Here is a 14,357-nt window from a genome sequence, read left to right on the forward strand (position 1 = left end):
GTAATGCCATCACCAGTGTCATTTATATAGGTCTGTTATTAATGTAAGACTTGGCTACTTTGCTCAAATGTTTTTTTGGGTAAGTGCTTCACTGAATAATTATTTCGGTTATCTATTGCTGTATAACAAACCACTCCAACACTTGGTGGCTGAAAGCAACACTAAGGGCGTTTTAGAGTCTCTCACAGCGCTGTGGCTTCACTGGACTCTGCCGGGCAGCGCTGCAGGCGTCTGCAGTTCGGTGGCCGCCGGGCCTCTCTCCTCCATGCAGTCTCAGGACCTCTCCTTTCTGCACGGCTTCTTCACTGTCTCTCCAGCAGGGTGGCCAGACTTCTAAGTGGCTGAGGGTTCGCAAAAACAAGCTTCCCAAGAAGGAGGAAGCAGAAGCTACGAGACATTTTAAAGATGAGGGCTGGCCTGACACGAGATAACTTCCACTGTATGCTGTTGGTTAGTGCGAGTTACAGGCCCGAACAGTTCGACCTGGGAGGGGACAAGGGCGTGAGGACAAGTTCTTTGGGGGCTGTTTTTAGAGATGAACTACTACAGTAGTATACCTTAAAATACTTGTTTTAGTACTGTTTATGTTAAATATGTGCTAGTGAATTTAAGTTTCCATTCTAGGGTTAGGCAGGTGCACTAACCAAGAATTTCTCCGTGAGATGTGATCAGCCCGCGGTACATAAGAAGGGCTGCACAACAGAGGCTGCCGCTATATGCATTCGGCTCTGTGAATCTTGGTTAAAACTAGGCCAGGCAGCCGGGTGTCTTGCGGTAGGGGAGGGACACCTCCCTGACAGGGACAAGGCGGCTTCTCTGGGCGGGAGCTCGGTGTGGTGGAATCCCTCTTGCGGAGTGTCCAGGAGGAGTAGAGAAGCCTCAGGCATTGAAGGGAAGGAGAGCTTCCTCAGGCCGGGTTATTGTTTGGGTGCAGGGGCCAGGGGGCAGGGAGGAGCTCTCCCATTCAAGCCTCCTTGGGGCTAGAGCTATTTGTAGTGACTGTCAACCTCTGAGGTGTCAGGGACCTTAGAGATCTAGAACTTAATCTCTCACTTCCTCTAGCAGATTCCTCAGCAAGCTAGAAATAAAACTCTGCTTTTTCCCATGAAGTATCAGAAATAATTGCTTCTCTTTTAGAAACTGCCTTCTTACGTAAGTGTACGTGTGGTTGCCCAGATTTCACTGGCCCTGATTTTTTCATCGTGTTGTTGTTGCAGAACGTGCAAATAGAAGCATTTACCAACTGAAATGTGCCCTGAGAGAAGGCGATGTCACTGTGGGAGAAGACGCACTGGATCCTTCTCTCAGCACCAGTGTAGGAAACGAGGACACTGGGACTGCCTGGCATGAGCTGCAGCACAGCCATGCTGGTGAGTGTGAATGGCAGTCCTGACCTGAATGACACACAGTGGGTTCTTTAAACTCATACGGTAACAACTCCAGTCCATCCTCCACTCTACTGCTGGGATTTTATTCCTAAACACAATTCAGCTAATATATAATTCCCTTGCTTAATTTTTTTCTTTGACTTCCCAATGCCTACAGGCTGAAGTCCAAAATCATTAGTATGTCATAGCAATATTTCTTAAGATGGCTCCAAGCCACCATTCCAGGATCATTTTTCTAATTCTCTTCCCATCCATCAATCTCACAAGCCATCTCCTAGTCAACCAACCCACTGGCTGTGCTTCTATGCTTTTGCACATGCCAAACCTTCTAATTGGAATTTTTCTCACCCTCTTTTGCTTGGTGATCTCCTGTTCATCCTCACAGTGTTGTCTCCTATGTGAAAACAGGCACAACTAGGTCCTTCCTATTCCTGTACCACTATGTATAGTTCCAGGTTTACATGCAAACTTATTATCTTGTTTTATATCTATTAGTGTATCTGTCTTGCTCAGTGGATTCTTAGCTCTTACGAGGTAGAGATTTTCTCATGTTTGTCTTTGTATCCCCATTCAATAGCACAGTTCTTGATACATAAGTCATGTTTAAGCAATATTTGTTTGGATGGAACATTTGGATGGAACATTTGGAATATTTGGATGGATGGAACAATGGGTGGCTGATGATAAACCATGGATCTCAGACAAGGTTAACAAACCCATTGCTTTTGCTCTGTAGTTAATCAACTCAAAGCTTTGTTGCGTCAACAAGAAACTAAGGAAAGTGAGGTATCTCCATCAAGGAGACGAAAAACGTCCCCTTTGGTAAGTATCAACTTTTGCAACCTGACAGAAGCATTGTTTTTCTAACTATGTTTTAACTTTACAGTATCATTTTAGTAGTACACGTTGTAGACAAATTCTGAGCAGGGTATTCTAATAAAAGTGTTGAAAGAAATTCTCTCACCTCTAATTATTTTGGCTGAGGAAGAGAGACTTCCATGGCAGAGGAAATCCTGATTTTTTTAATGTATTGTTCACTTGAAAAATGTGAGTGAGGAAGTAGTTTGGAGAATTTACTTTGCAACCATTAGCAAGTATAGAAAAGGAACAATATATGGAAAGATTGGCCATTTCTTTTTTAAAGCGTCATATCTATATTTTATCATTTTTAGAATTATTATAATTTTAGCCATCCTTTGTAATACTCTTTTATTTTGAATGTCACAATGGAAGTATGTAATCTTAGTCTACATTTTAAAATATATGGTTATAAAATAGTGCCATACAAGAAGCTATACTGTCTATTTCTTCTGAAGTTGTTTTGTGTTGCTATTGCTTTGACAGAGTGTATTATTCCTGATTGAAGCAATGTGATATGCTAAAGGCTGAGAGAGCTGTGAGGGGAGGATTTGGCCAGGTTTAAATGGCCAAAATAATAGTCTAGGCCTTAGGTCTATCTAGGGTCTATCACCTACTTTTCTCGAAGGATATGCCTCTCACAGGGTTTTTGTTATAATAAAAGATCATATATTTAAAATTCTTTAGAAACCTGTGAAGTATGACACAAACATAACATGTCATAGCAGCAATAACCACCTTGCGTTTTCAATTGTGTGACAGTTGGATACCAAGGCTCCATGCTGGAAATCATAGGGACATGTCACTTTGCTTTACTCACAGCTGAAATGTCATCACAGTACCCCCATATTAACACTTCATTCCAGCCTGGCACATACTTTCATGCTTACCTCCCACTTTGGAGAAATGTACTGCATACTCCTTTTTAATATGTATTTATAGGTATAAATTATAATTTTAATACAACATTTCATAATTCAGTAAATTTATTGCTGCTGGCACCTAGTTTTAAGAATGCTCTTAAGAACACAGGATGGAGTACTTTTAAGTCTGGTAATGAAGTTGCTGTATCTGTTGAATGCTCAGACATGCTTATTAGCATTTTAAGGATAAAACTGAGCAGTGATGTTAGGGAACTGATTGAATCTGGATAGACAGGAAGACCCTCATCAAGAGCATCAGTTCAGTGTATCCGGTATCTACTTTACAAACAGTCTCATTTACAGGGAACTATGTGAAAGAATAGAACTGAGACTCTGAATGTATACAGCCTGCATGTAATGATTACAAGCCATAGTAGTAATAAGTAGCTTTTGAAAGTTGTACCCTTTAGAATGCATTTTCATAGCCAATATGACATATCAGATACATGTGGCTGTATCGAGAATGAAATTGAGGCACTATTGAGAAGGAAAATATGTCTAGATATTATTATTTTAAAATGTGCATATTCAACTTTAATAAACCCTTCAAAATATATACAGATGATTTCATGTGAACATTTTCCACACAGTATTAGTTGAGTTTTTAATTTTTCGCACAGACTATCCCCTATGTACACATAATAATACTTAATTCATATTTGCCTATGTTCTGGATCCATTTCTATTAATATAAAATTATTATAATTAATTGCTTTTACTCACCACAGATAATTTATTTAATTAAAGTTACTTTGGCTTTTACATTTCTTCAATTTGCCAAAAAGCAAAGTTCTACTTAATTATTCTGCTGTGAGAGCTGGTACTTCATTGTTGTTAGGAATTTCTGCTGGATTGAGAAACAAAATGATTGTGTCTCATCTCAAGCTTTCTTCGGGGTTCATCTAACTGGTTGACCCTCATCTTCCCTTTTCCTGATTTCCTCTTTTATTTAAAAAAAATCGTGGTATGATATATGATTTTATAAACAATTTTACAATCACTTTAGGATAAGGTAAGATACATTAAAAGTCAATTCCAGGAATGCTGCAGAAGTACAGTCATGTGCTGCATAACATTTCAGTCCACGACGGCCCGCATGTGCAGCAGCAATCCCATAAGATTAGTACCGTGAAGCATAGGTGTGTGGTAGGCTATGCAGTCTAGGTTTGTGTAAGTGCACGCTATGATGTTCGCACAACGACGAAATCACCTAACAACGCATTTCTTAGAACTTATCCCCATCATTAAGTGATGCATGACTGTAAACAGAATTCACACTTTTTCTGAAGTCTCATCATCAGACTCCTCAGTGCAGTGTATCTCGGTTTCATGTGTATCCGCTTTAGCACTCTGATCCCGGAGGCTCTGTGCTCCAGAGCAGCAGAGTCTCAAATTGCCTTGAGTATTAGGATCAAAAATCAAAAGCCACGTTTTGCTTATGTACACCTTCGTAGGTAGAATTTTACCTCATTGACACACACTTTGTGTCAAACGCTTGTCTAAAGAATCCCGTCTTCGGGCAGCTGTTCAGCAGTTTTAGCTAGCGGTCCTCTTCCATGGTGGTTTCTTGAAGAGAGTTGTCCCTTTATCTCAGCATTACTGAAAGGGGTGTCGCATTTTCAGATGGCTCAAATGGGCAGTTCATCCCAAGCCGATTATACTACCTCAGCATTTCTCCATTTGCCATATGCTTTTTATAACCGCTTTCACTTTTCATCTTTAAAAAATGATATTCATATCCCTGAATCTTAGCTATTTGTGGAATTTATACTAGTCCTAATAGAAATAGTATACAACTAAATACCATTAGCCACATTGTGATCTAGCCTCTATGACATCAGTGCTAAATTGAATATGGAGACGGTATTAACTGATTCTTTGCCAAATCCAAGCATGCTTAATTTTTTTTGTATTTGTTTTTTTGCTTTAGAGGTCATCAGAGGAAAGCAGTATGCCTACTGTACACAATCTGGTTCCTATCATCAATGACCAATCTCAATACATTCATCATTTAGAGGCAGAAGTCAAGTTCTGCAAGGTAAGTTTCTCATTAAAAATTTAAACCTACCTAAATAAAAGGTTATATTAATGATACTTTGTATGAAAATTTGCTATTATTAGTCTTCATGTTTACAGCAATATGTTGACAATTGTCATCCTTATGATTGAAAAGACTGATGTGTTTCAGGAGCTTCACGGGCTTGGGAATGATACTTCTGATCATGCCATTTCTGATTGCTTGATTTCCCAGTAGTCCATAACTATGTCTAATATTTTGATAACATGCTGCTATGTTGCAGAATTTTTCCATTCCACCCCATTTACTTTAGTCCAGCTGATGGCAAATACTTTGGGATAGTAATACCAGTCCTTTTCCCACGCTTGTCAACCTATTGAAGGCGTGATGCAGCAAGCAGGGATTCTGAGCTGGTGGACTGCCTATACTCCGCTGTCAGTATGAAGGTTCTTAGCTATGCTTTGAATAAGGATGGCTCATGGGGATGGTGATAATAATGATCCAGAAACCAGATGCGTCACCCGTGGCTTGCAGCACTTGACAGTTATATTGCTCGACTGTATGCAGTTTAATAATGTTATTCATGCCACTGGGGCCTTTCTGCCTTCCCAAAGTATGTTTGGTATTTCAGTTCTTCTTCGTTTTTTTTTTTTTTCAATATCAATGCATCAGATCATGTGGTATTTTTATAGGAATTACTGATATCTTTTGTATCATGTATTATATTTTTAACATTTTGGCTACTCTTCCAAGGTACAAGTCCAACATGTAACTTAAAAACCCTTTAGACTTTGAAGTGTGTTGCCTTTTCAAGGGAGTTCTTGATCTTAGCATGTTGTTTTCTCTGTGTTCTTGGAGGGTAAAATTATTAGTATATGCATCTTCTTGGATTACCAGAAAAGATGAAATAATATCCTGGGACTCCTTCCATTTACAAGCTACTATTAGTCCCTAAGATACTGTGGGTAAAACTTAAAGGATGTTGTAGGGGAGACAAAGCTTTACCTCTACCCACTTGGAGTCTTTGGCTGGACCTTAGAATTAAATTGACATAAAACAGATTAGCAGGATAAAAGCATGCACATTTATTTAAGTTTTGTGTGACATGGAAGCCTTTGTAAGGAGATGAAGACCCAAAGGAGTGGCAAAACCTAGATGCTTTTATAGTACTATGCTGAACAAAGAGAGGCAGTTGTGGAAACGCAACTAAACTATATGGGGAGGCCACAGGAAGATAAGATAGTTTAACAAGGTCTGTTTGTACAGGTTTCCCTTGGCCTCGACGCCCTGGCTCTGGTGATGGGAGTGTTTCTTTCCTCCGGGGACAGGGCAGGCAGCTTTCTCAGGGGACTTGCATCTCCTGCTTTCAGGAAGAAAAGAGGAGGTCAGAGCATTCTTCTTGTACCTGCTGTTTTTCAAGTGCCTTTTGCTCAAAATAATTCTTATTCCAAAGTGGTATATTTTGGGGTGGGAGTTTCTGCCACCCTTTAGTGTAAATTATAATAAACTTGCCATCTAGTTAAGAAGAGAATACTACTCCCTATGAGCACCACAGCAGCACTATAGAGAATATAGTGTAGTCCTTTGTTCCATAGTATAAACTATAATTCCAATAAGAGAAGAAGGTTATGAAAAGCTAGTGTCTTCGGGGATGTTACTGTGAGAGAGGAAAATCTTAAAGGAGTAGGATCATTTAGGTCAGTAGAAGGGAGATGAAAGAACTTCATAGAGAGAACAGCAACAGTGAAAGGATATATGCAGGATGAACATGGTTTAATTATGGGGGCCATGAGGCAGCTATTCTAAATTCCTGCAATGGGAGATGTCTCTTAGAAATAATTAAAATAGTGCTGAGCTGGTAAATTTGAAAAGCCTTGAAAATCAGGCAGAGTGTAAATTTAATACATTTTAACAAGGGAGTAACAGAATGAAGTAATGTTTAAGGTCTTAGAAATATTTTATTAGTTAGTTTAAGTAATAGACTGCCTTTTAGATCAATTTTAAGTTTATGGAAAAACTGAATGGAAAGTACATCGAGTTCCCATATATTCCCTTTAATACCTCCCCAACAGTTTCTCCTGTTACTAACATCATGCATCAGTGTGGTACATTTGTTACAATTGATGAACTAGTGTTATTACATTATCGTGTACTAAATTCCACAGTTTACGTTAGTGTTCGCTCTTTGTGGAGTACATTCTGTAGGTTTTGAAAAATGTATAATTACATGTATCCATCAGCAGTAGCATACGGAATAGTTTCACTCCCCTAAAAATCGTCTGTGCTCACTATTCGTCCCTCCTTCCCTACCTGCCAAACTCTTGGCAACCACTGTCTGCTAGTTTTGCCTTTTCCAGAATGTCATAGAGTTGGAATCATACAGCTTGTAGCCTTTCAGATTGCCTTCATTGACTTAGTAATATGCACTTAAGGTTCCTCTGTGTCTTTTTATGGCTTAATAACACATTTTTTTTTTATTGCTGAATAATATTCCATTGTATGGATATAACATAGTTTGTTTATCCATTCACCCACCGAAGGACATCTTGCTTGCTTCCAAGTTTTGGTAACTCTGAATAAAGCTGCTGTTAACATTTGTGTGCAAGTTTTTGCATGGACATAAATTTTTAAGTCATTTGGATAATTACCAGGAAGGACAATTGCTGGATCACATGGTAAGAGTATGTTAGCTTTGTAAGAAGCTGCCAGATTGTCTTCCAAAGTGGCTGTACCATTTTGCTTTCCCACCAGCAGTGAATAAGAGTTCCTGATGCTCTACATCCTTGCCAACATTTGGTTTTGTCAGTGTTTTGGATTTTAGCCTATTAGATCTATGTGGTGGTATCTTAGTGTTGTTTTGATTTCAATTCTCTAGTGACATATAATGTTTAAAATTTTTTTCATATACTTATTTTCCATTTATATTCTTTATTTGATGAAGTATCTGTTTAGGTCCTTTGCCCATTTTTAAGTCAGGTTGTTAATTTTCTTATTGTTGATTTTAAGAGTTCTTTATATATTTTGGATACCAGTCATTTATGAGATATGTACTTTTCAGTCCTTTTCTCCCAGTCTGTAGCTTATCTTTTGATTCTCTTAACAGTGTCTGTCACAGGGCAGAAGTTTTTGATTTTAGTGAAGGCTAACATCCATTTTTTTCTTTCATGAATTGTGCTTTTGATGTTATATCTGAAAATCATTGCCAAACCCAAAGTCACCAGTATTTCCTCTAGTCTTCTTCTAGGTATTTTCTAATTTTGTGTTTTACATTTAGATCTGTGCTCCATTTTGAGTTAATTTTTGTCTAAGGTGTAAGGTCTGTGTCTAGATTCTTTTTTGCATTTGGGTATTCAGTTGTCTCAGCATCATTTGTTGAAAAGACCATCTCCACTGAATTGCCTTTACTCCTGTGTCAACGATCGATTGACTATGTTTGTGTGAGTCTATTTCTGGGCTCACTATTTTGTTCCATTGAGCTATTGGTCTGTTCTTTCTCAAATAATACACTGTCTTGTTTATTATAGCTTTATAGTAAGTCTTGAAGTCAGGTAGTATCAACCCCCCAACTTTGTTCTTCAATATTGTGTTGGCTATTCTGGGTTTTTTTCCTTTCTATATAAACTTTAAAATCAATTTGTAAATGTCTACAAAATAGTGTGCTGGGATTTTGATTGGTATTATGTTGAATCTATAGATCAAGTTGAGAAGAACAGACATCTTGACAATATTGAGTCTTCCTATTCATGTACGTGGACTCTCTTTCCATTTATTTATATATTCCTTGATTTCTTCATTAGAGTTTTACAGTTTTCCTCATATAGGTCTTGTACATATTTTTTTGAGATTTATACCTAAGAATTTCATTTTTTTGGTGTTAACATAAATGGTATTGTGTTCTTAATTTTAAGTTCCAATTATTCATTGCTAATATATAAGAAAACAGTTGGCTTTTGTATATTAATCTTGTAATCTACAACCTTACTATAATCACTTATTCTAGCAGTTTTTAATTCTTTGCGATTTTCTTCATAGACAATCATGTCACCTCTGAGCAAAGATGGATATCTTTTTTAAATTTCTTCCTTTCCAATATATATAGCTTTTATTTCCTTTTCTTGTCTTGTTGCATCAGCTAGGACTTCTGGTATGACGTTGAATAGGAGTGATGAGAGGAGACATCCTTGCATTTTTCTTGATCTTAGTGGGAAAACATCTATTGTCTCACCATTAAGTATCATGTTACCTATACGTTATTTGTTGATGTTATTTATCAAATTGAGGATGCTTCGCTCTATTCCTAGTTAGCCGAGAGTTTTTATCTTGAATGGCTACTGGATTTTGTCACTTGCTTCTGCATCTATTGATATGATCATATGATTTTTCTTTTCTAGTTTATTGATGTGATGGATTACATTAATTGATTTTCAAATATTGAACCAGCCTTGTATACCTAGAATAAATTTCGCTTGGTTCTGTTGTATAATTCTTTTGATGCATTGTTGGCTTTGATGTGCTAATATTTTGATGAGTATTTTTGCATCTGGGTTTTTATGAGATATATTGGTCTGTAGTTTTCCATTCCTGTACTGTCTTCACCTGGTTTGGGTATGAGGGTAGTGGCCTCATAGAATGAGTTAGGAAGTATTCCATCTGGTATTTTATGGAAGATATTGTAGAGAATTGGTATAATTTGTTCCTTAAATGTTTGGTAGAATTCATCAGTGAATGAATGGTGGGCATGGTGCTTTCTGTTTTGAAAGATTCCTAACTATTAACTCATTTTCTTTAATAGATATAGGCCTATTCAGATTATTTATTTCTCTTTCTGTGAGTTTTGGTATTGTCTTTCAAAGAATTGGTCCATTTTTTCTAGGTTATCAAATTTATGGGTGTAGAGTTATTCATAGTATTCCTTTATGATTCTCTTAATGTCCATGGTGAGCCCTCTTTCATTTCTGATGTTAGTAATGTGTGTGTTCTCTCTTTTTTTCTTAGTCTTGCTAGAGTCTTAATTTTATTGATCATTTCAAAGACCCAGCTTTTGGTTTTGTTGCTTTTCTCTGTTGATTTCCTGTTTTTAATTTCATTTATTTCTACTCTACTTTTTATTATATCTTTTCTTCTGCTTACTTTGAATTTAATTTACTCTTTTTTTTCTAAGACTGAAGCTTAGATTATTGATTTGGAATCTTTTTGAATGTTTTCCACTGGTTTTGTTGCATCTCACAAATCTTGATAAGTTGTATTTTCATTTTTGTTTAATTCAAGGTATTTTTAAATTTTTCTTGAGACTTTGACCTTGACCTGTATGTTATTTAGAAGAATGTTGTTTAATCGCCAAGTATACTGGGAGTGTTCTAGCTCTTTCTGTTATCAATTTCTAGTTTAATTTTATTGTGTTCTGAAAGCATACTTTTTTTGATTTCTATTCTTTTTAATTTGTTAACATGTGTTTTTAGGCCCAGAATGTGGTATGTCTTGTTGAATGTTCTGTGTTAATTTGAGAAGAATGTGTATTCTGTTGTTCTTGGATAAAGTATTCTGTAAATGTCAATTAGATCTAGTTGATTAAGGTGCAGTTCTGTTCAACTATGACCTTACTGATAATTTGCCAGTCTGCCAGATCTGCTGGATTTGTCAATCCCTGATAAAGGAGTGTTGAAATCTCCAATTGAAATAGTGGATTCATCTATTTTTCCTTGTAGTTCTATCAGTTTTTGCCTCACGTGTTTTGACTCTCTGTTGTTAGGCACTTACACATTAAGGATTATTATGTCTTCTTGGAGAAGTGACCCCTTTATCAATGTGTAATGCTCCTTTTTATCCCTGATGTTTTGCCCTACTATGAGGTCTACTTTGACTGAAGTTAGTATAGCTACTCCAGCTTTCTTTCAATTTATGTTAGCATGGTTTGTCTGTATCTATCCCTTTACTTTTAATCTATCTGTGTCTTTATATTTGAAGTGGGCTTCTTGTAGATAACATATACTTGGGTCTTGTTTTTTATTCGCTCTGACAGTCTCTGTCTTTTCATTGGTGTATTCAGACCACGGACATTAAATTGATTATTGATATAGTTCAGTGTCTATAATATCTACCATATTGGTTACTGCTTTCATTTCCCTTGTTCTTTTCTTTCTTTGTTTCTTTGTCTTCTATTCTTTTTCTGCCATCTCTGGTTTTAAGTGAGCATGTTATATGGTTGTATTTTTTTCTCCTCTCTTAGCATATCAATTGAACTTCTTTTTTTACTTTTAGAAGTGGTTGTCCTTGAGTTTGCACTTACGTTTACCACTAATCTAAGTCTATTTTCAAATAGCACTACACCACCTCAAGGGTAGGGCAAGTTTCTTATAACAGAGTATTCCCAATATCTACCTCTTGTCTCTTGACATTGCTGTCATTCATTTTAATTATCCACCGGCTGAAATCAGTACATATACTTTTGCTATTATGATGTTGAGCAAACTCTTATGTGTTAGATCTCTTCTTGCTTCCATGGTTTCTGAAGAGTAGTCTGATACAATTATTATCCTTACTTCTCTATAGGTAAGGTTTTTTTACTCTGACTTCTTTAAAGGTTTTCTCTTTGTCTTTGATTTTCTGCGGTTTGAAAATGATATCCCTAGGTGTAGATTTTTTGGTTTTATTCTGCTTGGTGTTCTCTGAATTTCCTACATCTGTGGTTTGGTGCTTATCATTAATTTTGGAAAATTCTTGGTCATTATTGCTTCAAATATTTCTTCTTCTCTTTTCTCTTTCTTCCCCTTTTGTGATTGTCTCACAATTCTTGGATATTATTTTCTGTCGTTGACATTCTTTTTTCTCTTTGTGTTTTAGTTTGGGAAGTTTCTATTGACAGTTCTTCAAGCTCACTAATTCTTTCCTTGGCTGTGTCCAGTCTATTAATGAGCCCTTCAAAGATATTCTTTTTTTTTTTTGAGGAAGATTAGCCCTGAGCTAACTACTGCCAGTCCTCCTCTTTTTTCTGAGGAAGCTTGGCCCTAAGCTAACATCCGTGCCCATCTTCCTCTACTTTTTTTAATATGTGGGACACCTACCACAGCATGGCGTGCAAAGCGCTGCCATGTCCGCACCCGGGATCTGAACTGGTAAACCCCAGGCAGCCGAAGCGGAATGTGTGCACTTAACCGCTGTGCCACCGGGCTGGCCCCCAAAGATGTTCTTCATTTCTGTTACAGTGTTTTTGATTTCCAGCATTTTGATGCTTTCTTAGAGTTTCCATCCCTCTGCTTGCATTACCCATCTGTTCTTGCATGTAGTCTACTTTTTCCATTAGACTCTTTAGCATATTGATCATAGTTATTTTAAACTCCAAATCTGATAATTCCAACATCTCTACCATATCCAAGTCTGGTTCTATGCTTGCTTAGTCTCTCTAAACTGTGTTTTAAGTCTTTTAGTATGCCTTCTAATTTTCTGTTGAATGCTGCAGTGATGTAATGAGTAAAAGGAACTGGGGGAAATAGACATTTAGTATGAAGTTTTATGTTTATCTGGGTAGGAGTGAAGCTATGTTTACTGTTTGCTATTACTATAGGTGTCAGAGGCAAAAATTTCATCTAGGGTCCTGGTTTTTGTCTCTCCTCCTGTCTTTAGACTTCCCTCAAAAGTTCTTCTTAAATATAGTCTGAGATGTACAGTTATTTTCGTGTATTCCCCTGTTACTATATACTCACTATATATAGTACATAGTATATATACTGACTATATAGTAACAGGGGAATTTGATGTGGTAGTAAGGTGTAGGAGTACAGGAAGTGTTCTGTAGTCCTGTAATTAGGTCTCTGTCTTTTAGTGAGCCTGTGCCCCTTGGCTGTGACCCTCACAAGTGTTTCTCAGTCTTCCCCTCCCCTTAAGTGAGACCAGAAGGCTAGAGGGAGCTGGAGTTGGGTATTTCCCTTGTCCTAAGTCAGTTAGATTCTAAAAACTCCCAGTTATTTAGCCTCTGGTAAAATAGTTTATCTTAAGGCAGACGTTGTTAAGAAGAAGAGAATGTTTTGGACATGTTTCAAAATAGCTACTTTTCCTCTCCTACTAGAGGAAGTATGAGGGGATTTTTCTGTAGTCTTTGCTTTAAGAACCTGGTAGTGTCCTACAGATAAAACTCACAAAAAGTGTAGGAGCCCCCCTACGACTGGGTCCTTCTGGAGTTTTTACCCCTCAAACTTGTCTACACGGAGCTCCCAGCATTTCATCAATTATACTTTACGTTTTCCTACCCCATCACAGATTGCCCTGGAAGTTTCCGCTCTGGTAGGTTGTGATTCTCAGGAACACTTGTCTGTCTCTCCAATTTTGGGGATAGTAGTTTTTCAATTTGTTCAGCTTTTTTCTTGTTGTTAAGATGGGAGTACTGTCTTCCAAGCTCATTATAAGCCATATCAAAAATTGGAAGTCTGCAATATTTTTTTAGTCATAGCTTTTAATTACAGCTTTGTTTATTTTTCTGAAGAAAAGAATTGAATAGAACTTGCATATACAGACAGTACCCAACTTATGATTTTTTGACTTTACAATGGTGCAAAAGTGATACACGTTCAGTAGAAACTATAATTCGGGTTTTGAACTTTCATCTTTTCCTGGGCTAGCGACGTGTGACAAGATACTCTCTCGTGATGCTGGGCAGCTGCGGCTCCCAGTCAGTCCTCTCATCATGCAGGTGAACAACCCATACACTTGCAACCATTCCGTACTCATACAACCATTCTGCTTTTCAGTTTCAGTACAGTGTTCCGTAAATTCCTGATGTAACCAACACTTTATTGTAAAATCAGCTTTGTGTTAGATGATTTTGCCCAGCTGCAGGCTAACGTAAGTGAGCTGAGCACATTTAAGGTGGCCTGGACTAAGCTGCAATGTTTGGTATGTTAGGTGTATTAAATGCATTTTCAACTTAATATTTTCAACTTATGATGGGTTTATCGAGATGTAACTCCATCATAAGTCAAGGAAGATGGGTAATACATAGTAGTTTTTGATTACACTGGTGATGAAGATTAAGTACTGTACCATCAATATATTGATATATTTAAACATTCTTTCAGAGACTGAAATGCCACTCAATAGCTATTCCAATTGTTGTTTGTCTGTAATTCCTTATATTACACCCTGCAAGGCTAAGGAAATGCGCTTTCAGAACTCTTCACC

At 37.3% G+C, this 14,357-nt stretch overlaps 1 protein-coding gene across 14 annotated transcripts in view; it reads left to right on the plus strand.

Annotated features, from left to right (window-relative positions):
- The window catches only part of SDCCAG8 (SHH signaling and ciliogenesis regulator SDCCAG8), a 223,690-nt gene that overhangs the window by 10,219 nt on the left and 199,114 nt on the right, over nucleotides 1-14,357 (plus strand). For all 14 annotated transcript variants that reach the window (XR_011499352.1, XR_011499357.1, XR_011499355.1 and 11 more), the window contains exons 2-4: nucleotides 1,218-1,370; nucleotides 2,125-2,210; nucleotides 5,100-5,207. Coding sequence is in view for 6 of the 14 variants with exons in the window: in XM_014847801.3 (XP_014703287.3) it covers nucleotides 1,218-1,370; nucleotides 2,125-2,210; nucleotides 5,100-5,207 (347 nt within the window). In the remaining 8 variants the exon portion in view is untranslated. The remainder of the gene's footprint in view (nucleotides 1-1,217; nucleotides 1,371-2,124; nucleotides 2,211-5,099; nucleotides 5,208-14,357) is intronic.

The sequence above is a fragment of the Equus asinus genome, chromosome 30, assembly GCF_041296235.1.
Source record: "Equus asinus isolate D_3611 breed Donkey chromosome 30, EquAss-T2T_v2, whole genome shotgun sequence".
Taxonomy (NCBI): Eukaryota; Metazoa; Chordata; class Mammalia; order Perissodactyla; family Equidae; genus Equus; species Equus asinus.